Raw genomic sequence first — 7,801 nt, forward strand, 5'->3', positions numbered from 1 at the left:
CCTCCCAAGTAGCTGGGACCACAGGTGCCTGCCACAATGCTCAGCTATTTTTTGGTTGCAGCCGTCATTGTTGTTTGGCAGGCCTGGGCTGGATTTGAACCCGCCACTTGAGCCACAGGCACCAAGCCAACTGTAGTTTCAAGTGTGAGATAAAAAAGGTTGAAAAACACTGTCCTTGGGTGGCAACTGTGGCTCAACTATTAGGGCGCCGGCCCCATATATCGAGGGTGGTGGGTTTGAGCTCAGCCCCGGCCAAACTGCAACAAAAAATAGCTGGGCGTTCTGGTGGGTGCCTGTAGTCCCAGTTGCTTGGGAGGATGAGGGAAGAGAATCACCTAAGCCCAATAGTTGGAGGTTGCTGTAAGCTGTGATGCCATAGCACTCTACTGAGGGCAATAAAGTTAGACTCTGTCTCTAAAAAAAAAAGAAAGAAAGAAAAACACTGTCCTAGCTCCTTGAGCACTTGCGGAGAAGCCCTGGTACAAACAGCAATAAGATGATATCCACACTGTGTAGCACAGCAAAGGCTCAATAGGTGATGCTCTTCTTATGTCATCATTTAGAGTGAAAAGAGCAGGAAGCACTCAAAGGTATAGTCCCAGTTGGGGATAAAAACACTCACTGAGTTCTTACCTTTTGCAAGGCACTCTGCATACACATTATCTCAGCTGTTCTTCCCAGCTGCACTTTATTTCCTCTTTTACAGATGAGAACACGGGCCCAGAAAGGTTACAGGCCCTGAAGTTTGGCCTGCCAATGGTAGGAAGGCTGGGTCGAGATGACAGGCTCTTCCCCCAGCAGGGCAAAGAAGAGCTATTACCTGGGGGAATCTCTTAGGAAAAGGGAGTTCCCCTGGATTTTCTCCCAACCCCTCCCTCTACCTCCCTGTTCCCCCCATCTGCAGCCCAAGGTGGCTGGGCTGGGCTGGAACTGCTATAGATATTTCCTGATATCCCTAAAGAAGGGCTGCCTGAGGTAGCCAGCATGTGTCAGAAAGGAAGGGGGCATGGCACTGATGGGGGTGCCTCAGACTGGAGGCCCAGCGCTCCTCTGCCTGCTCTGATCAGCCCTGTGACAGATGCTTTGGCTGCCCTGATACTTCCCACACCCATGTGCTTCTGGTTTGGGCTACTCCATGGAGACAGGAGCTATAAGGACTAAGGACCTAAGGATGAGCCCGCCTTACCCCCCTGCCCTTACTAACTCGCTTAGTTACTGTGTGACCTGAATGTTAATCAATGAACTCCCCAGAGCCTCTGTTCCCTTCCCTGAGAGCAGGGACCTAGTCCTACTGGCCCCAGGGTGACAGTGCCTGCTCCAGGCCAAGGCACTGTGAGAGCTTTTGCATCTTCAACTCATTTATGCTCGCCAGCATTTGGTCTTCCAGGAGGTGCTGAGTGTCTGCTCTGTGTGAGCCTGTGCGCTCACCTTCCCCTCTGCATGCAGGAGGGAGGTCCAGGAGTACATCCCAGCCCAGCTGTACCACACGACAGCTGGCTCAACTTGGCTCAACCTGGTCAGTGGGCACCGGCAGCAGACACAAGCACTCAGCCCCCACCAGGCCCGGGCCCAGTTTCTGGGTGAGAACTGGGAGCTGGGGAGACTGCTGAGGATGGGGTCTTGGGAGGATGGGGACAGAAGCACCTTTTTCTTTGCACAAAGGCGTTTTCAGTGCCAGCCAAGCTGAGCCCCTGCCCAGAGAGAATGCCTTTTAAAAATGTTCATGCAGATAGACCCCCCTAGGCTCAGGTGGCCCTGGGCAGAAGGGAAAGAGCTGTGAGCAGGCACAGAGGAAGAGGTGGGAGGAGACCCAGACCAAGGGCTTCTGTACTGGATATGGGCGAATGAAGATGTGGGCTGCAGGCTAGCTCTGCAGTTCAGGCCATGTCTGTCTTCGGTGAGCCCTGCCTGCACAATGATTGCCTTCTCTCCCCACCAGGCCTTCTCAGTGCCTTCCCTATGTTCGGCTCCTCCTTCTTCTTCATCCAAAGCTGCAGCAACATCGCTGTACCAGCCCCCTGCATCCTTGCTGTCAACCACAACGGGCTCAACTTCCTCAGCACCGAGACCCATGTGAGTGGCCTCAGCCTAGCACTGCCATCACCACCCTGATCTCCCACCCCGATCTCCCACCCCTCTGAAGGGTCAAGATCTCCAGCTTTGGAAGCCCAGCTCCACCTTTTACTGAGAGCTCAGGCAGGTCTCTTCTCCTATCTGAGCTTCACCTTCCTCACCTGGAAGGCAGGGATAACAGTTAAAACCAGCCCCCTGGGCTCGGTGCCTGCAGCTCAGTGGCTAGGGCACTGGCCACGTACACTAGGGCTAGTGGGTTCAAACCCAGCCCGGGCCTGCCAAACAACAATGACAACTACTACAACAACAAAAAATAGCCAGGCATTGTGGCAGGTTCCTTTCTTCTTCAAAAGAGAAAAAAAACAAAAAACAGCCCCCTGGGGCTGTTGTAAAGGTGAAATAAAACACACACTGAGCACTTAAATGACATGTAAGTCTGTGTGGGCTGCCACAATGAAATACCACAGACTGAGTGGCTTGAATAACAGAAGTTCATTCCTCACAGTTCTGGACTCTGGAATTCCAAGGTCAAGGTCTCGGCAGGTCTGTTCTCTTCCTTGATTATAGACAGTTGTCTTCTCACTGTGTCTTTACATCGCCCTTCCTCTGTATGTGCACATCCCTTTGTTTCTGTGTGTTCAGATTTCCTCTATGAGGACACTTGTCATGTGGGATTAGGCTTCTCCCCAAGAGCCTCATTTTAACTTAATCACTTATTTATTTTTTTGAGACAGAGTCTCACTTTGTTTCCTCTGTAGAGTGCTGTGAACTCAGCTCACAGCAGCCTCAAACTCTTGGGCTCAAACTATTCTCTTGCCTCAGTCTCCCAAGTAGCTGGGACTACAGGTGCCTGACACAACACCCAGCTATTTTTAGAGATGAGGTCTCACTTTGGCTCAGGCTGGTCTTGAACCTGTGAGCTCAGGCAATCCATCCACCTCAGCCTCCCAGAGTGCTAGGATTACAGGCATGAGCCACCATGCCTGACCTTATTCACTTTTTTAAAGGCCCAGTCTTCAAATACAGTCACATTCTTAGGTACTCCATTAGGGCTTCAACAGGTGAACTTGGTAGGGAGGGAGACCAAATTCAGCCCATAATAAATAAGACCTGTTACCTTGTTTCTTTTTTTTTTTTTTTTTTTGAGACGGAGCCTCCAGCTATCCCCCTGGGTAGAGTGCCATGGCATCACGCTCACAGCAACCTCCAACTCCTGGGGTCAAGCGAGTCTCCTGCCTCAACCTCCCAAGTAGCTGGGACTACAGGCACCCGCCACAGCGCCTGGCCATTTTTTGGTTCCAGCCATCGTTGTTTGGCAGGCCCCGGCTGGGGATTCAAACCCTCCACCTTAGGTGTATGTGGCTGGCGCCTTAGCCGCTTGAGCCACAGGCGCGGAGCCTGTTACCTTGTTTCTTACTTGCTGTTCCCAGAAGTAGACTCTGAGACAAGGATTCCAGGGCAAGTGGTTGACTTGGAGTTGATCCCAGGAAATGCTGGAGTGAAGGCTTGGCGCCTGTGGCTCAAGCGGCTAAGGCGCCAACCACATACACCTAAGGTGGTGGATTCAAATCCCCAGCCCGGGCCCGCCAAACAACAATGATGGCTGCAACCAAAAAATGGCCAGGCATTGTGGCGGGCACCTGTAGTCCCAGCTACTTGGGAGGCAGAGGCAGGAGACTCACTTGAGCCCAGGAGTTGGAGGTTGCTCTGAGCTATGAAGCCAAGGCACTCTATCCAGGGGGATAGTTGAGGCTTCGTCTCAAAAAAAAAAAAAGAAATGCTGGAGTGAAAAAGTGAGACAAGGAAGGGATGGAGCCAATAAAGGGCATATTACCAAGCAAGGGGCTGGTGTGAGCAGCAGGAAGAAGTTTCAGCTTCTCTCTCAGGAGGCGAGGGAGCCAGGTATCTATCCACTGGTCATCAGTCAAGGGTTTTTTCCTGCGGCATTAACTCTCCATCACCAACCTGCCCTCCATGTGTCCTGAGTTTGCTTGGTGGGCTAGACAGAGCTGCACAAGAAGCGGCTCTGATGGGAAGGTCAGGGTGCCAACAGCACCACACTCTCTGTATTCGGAACATTTAGGGCGAACATTTAGGGCAGTGCCTGGGACACTGTGGGTACACTGTATTTGTTGAATCATTTTCACAGGTAAGGAAACTTAGCTTCAGAGAGGTAAAGTGATTTACTCAAGGTCACACAGCAAGTCATTGTGGGAGTTGATACTTGAACTGGGTCTGATTTGCAGGGGAAATATGGGGGTGGGGAGTGAGACCATACCCACTAACAAGCCTATCTGGTCCCTCTCCCCCCACTCCTAGGAGCTGATGGTGAAGTTCCCCCTGAAGGAAATCCAGTCAACGCGGACCCAACGGCCCACAGCCAACTCTAGCTACCCCTATGTGGAGATTGCACTGGGGGACATGGCAACCCAGCGTACCATGCAGCTGCAGCTGGAACAGGTGGGCCTGGTCCCTCCCTCCCGATTCTACTCCCTAGGTGCCTCCCTGAGCCTGGCTCCAGGGCACTCCAGATTCCTCTGTGCCTCAAGGAACATCTAGTCCAGCGCACAGGACAGAGCTGGCCCCAACCAGCACAGAACTATAAGTCATTATGGTGCTCTTCCAGGAAAACAGCTTGGTAATGGGAACATGGGAATGGACCTGGGTTGTTTGCACAATAGTTAGATGGGGTTAGATGGGGTTCTGGGGAGACAGGACTAGAGGAGGGGAGGTCATGGAGCTCTTTGAAGGTCAAGCTAAGAATTTGGGGCATTCTCTTTAGGGCACTAGGGAGCCATAGAAAGTTGGTGAGAGGAAGGGACATAGGAGGTTTGAGGAAGTTCATCCATGGAAGTTGAACTGTGGGCCCTAACTTAGAGTGTGGGGAAACTGAGACCCACCTGCCCTGTACATTTTCCTGCCTGCAGCAACTATGGCTATTACTTAAAAGGCACAGCTGACCCCTAGGCTCATAAGTCTTATAGTCCCCCAGGGACAGGGCAGGACCAAAGTTTTCACCCCACTGAAGAGATAGGATTGGAACCTAGAGAAGGGGCAGAGTCAGGGCTGAGGATCACACCTCTGCCCTTTCCAGGTCACTGTATCCCCCTCAAAGTCTGTGTCCAGCACCACATGCCATGATAGGGCCTGCCTTGGGAGGGGGTGATTTCCCAGGATGAGAAAGAGGGGATTCCACTGCTCCAGCCCTGCCTCTGAGGGACAGGACCAGAACAAAGCCCTGATGGCCTCTTGTGCCTCTTGCAGAACCTGTGACTTGGGTACAGGTTCCCAGTCCCACCCTGATCCATGCCTCCTAACTCCAGGCTTACCCTGCTTCCCAGAAGCCACACCTGCCACAGTGACACTATTGTGTCCTCCTACCCCCAGGGACCAGCCCAGATGCTCCCTCTTTGGCTCCTCTTCTGGTTCCTCCTCCCCTGGATGATCTAATGTTGCTGAGTCCAAGCCTCTCCCCTTGGGGGCCCTATTTGACCCTGAGGCTTTCAAAACCCCAGTATTTCTATCTCCTGCCCTCACCCCCTGAGCTCAAGGCTCCCTCAGCAGTCCCTTGGAAACCAACAGAGCTCTCCACATTGCCTCCCAATCCTCCCAGGCACTCAGGCTCCAAACTGGGATCCCTCCCATCCCTCTCCTCTCTGCTCACTGGCTCTAGCTATTCTGGCCTCTTCTAGCTCCCTTCTGCTGAGCTTGCCTCCTCCTCCCTGCCTCAGGGACTTTGCACTCACTGTCTCCTCTATCTAGAATGCTCTTTCCTTATTCATCACAGGGCTTTCTCCCTTTATTTGGGTTGCAGCACAAATATGACCTTTTTATAGAAGTCTATCCTCTTCCCTAATAACTCATAATCTTTGCCTTGATATCCCTCATTATGGCTTGCAAATAATTTAGTTATTTGTGTATTTACATATCATCTGTCTCCGCCACCAGAGTAACAGTCCCAAGAGGGCAGGGTTGTGTCTATCCTTTTCATGTTGTATCTACAGCTCAGTGCCTGCCACATTGTAAATCAGTGGTTCTCAACCTTCCTAATGCTGCGGCCCTTTAATACAGTTCCTGTGGGTCATGACCCCCTGCTGAGAACCGCTGCTGTAGGTACTCAGTACATATTTGTTGCACACATGGGGGGGTGGGTAGATGGATGGATGGATCGATGAGGGCCAATTTGGCTTCTCCACTTCTTTACAGCGGAGGTGTGGGGTTCAAACCCAGCCCGGGCCTGCCAAACAACAATGACAACTACTACAACAACAAAAAATATTTTTTTGTTGTACCTACTCCAGGCCAACAGCTGCTGCCTCTGCTTCTGGCCTGGACATGTGGGGGGAAATGCATTTGCTCATTCATTCATTTGATGCATAGCCATTGAGCATCTCTGTGTAGCAGCTGTAGGAATACTGAAGTAAATGAGACTGTTCAACCCTGGCCCTCATAGAGCCCCAACTCTCAGATATGAAAGAATCTCTCCAATAAACCATGATCAGGGTTAACCTGAGCTATCTTGGAGATAATAAGGGAAGGCTTCCAGGATGAGGTGATATCTGAGTGCAGCAATGTTGCAGCTAACAGACCTGGGTCTCCATCCTGTCTACCTCTGATGAGCTGTGTGAGATCTTGAGGCATGTCTGTTTCTCATTGAGCCTCAATTTTCACACCTGTCAAATGCGGCAATAATCCCAGCAAGGCCTAAAACACTGTACTCTAGCCCTAGTGAAAGTGAAAGACCCTGTTTCAACCAAAAAAGAAAGAAAGACAGAAAGAAAAAAATGGTAAGACACATAAAGCTCTCAGGACAAGGCCTGGCACAGTTACAGCTTGGTAAGCACTGCTGCCTTTTACCCTCTGGGGTTCCCACATTGGCTGTGGTCTGGCAACCACACAAATCATTTTTCTGCAATTCCCTGATGTCTTCCATGCCCCCCCCCCCCAAAACTGGGAGTCCTGAGATTGAGTCACTGCCCATTCTAGGTTGTGGGTGCCAGCTGATAACCATGGCAACACACATCAGAAACTGTTAGCAATTATTGAGTGGACTAATTTTTTAATCTAAAGGATTTGCATGCTCTAAAATCTCACCACAACCCTGTGAGGCAGGCCCTGGTAAATTGAGACCCCGCAGAGGAGGCACTGGGGCTCACAGAAGTGAAGAGACCAGCACAGTTATGTGCAGCAAAACCTCCAGCTGCACCTGGTCTCTTCTTATTACCCCTCCCAGCCCACACTAGCCTGCCTTACAGCTCCTCAAACTCCTCTAGCCCATGGTAGGGTAGGGACCAGGGCCACTGCATGTTTCTCTCCCAACCAATCTCTCTTCTGCATGTCCCATCCCAAGGTGAGAGGTGAGGAAGTGTTGGGTGTTGGGGCATGGACTCTCACTATTGCCTACAGGGTCTAGAGCTGTGCCGAGTGGTGGCTGTGCATGTGGAGAACCTGCTCAGTGCCCGTGAGAAGCGGCTCACACTGCCCCCCAGTGAGATCACCCTGCTGTAACCCAGCCCTCCGCCCTCCAGCTGCCTTCTGTCAGAAGACTCACTGAACCTCTCTCAGCCAGTGACCCCTGTAAAGGGCCAGAACCTCGGGGGAGACCAAGAGGAGGCAGGAGAAGCAACCCAAGTGGACTGATCCAGAGTTAAGATGGAATGGCAGCATGCCAGACTTGGGTCAGAAAGCAAGAGGAACTTTCCGGGGCTGGCCCATGTATCACTATAGA

General features: G+C 51.7%; 1 protein-coding gene across 1 annotated transcript in view; it reads left to right on the plus strand.

The window, feature by feature from the left end:
* MYO15A (myosin XVA) overlaps window positions 1-7,581 on the plus strand; it is a 65,369-nt gene extending 57,788 nt beyond the window's left edge. The window contains exons 61-64 of the mRNA XM_023514060.1: window positions 1,447-1,580; window positions 1,940-2,073; window positions 4,393-4,533; window positions 7,480-7,581. Of these exons, the coding sequence (XP_023369828.1) occupies window positions 1,447-1,580; window positions 1,940-2,073; window positions 4,393-4,533; window positions 7,480-7,581 (511 nt within the window). The remainder of the gene's footprint in view (window positions 1-1,446; window positions 1,581-1,939; window positions 2,074-4,392; window positions 4,534-7,479) is intronic.
* Window positions 7,582-7,801: the final 220 nt, after the last annotated feature.

The sequence above is a fragment of the Otolemur garnettii genome, unplaced genomic scaffold (genome assembly GCF_000181295.1).
Source record: "Otolemur garnettii isolate 467f Iridium unplaced genomic scaffold, OtoGar3 scaffold00046, whole genome shotgun sequence".
NCBI classification, from domain to species: Eukaryota; Metazoa; Chordata; class Mammalia; order Primates; family Galagidae; genus Otolemur; species Otolemur garnettii.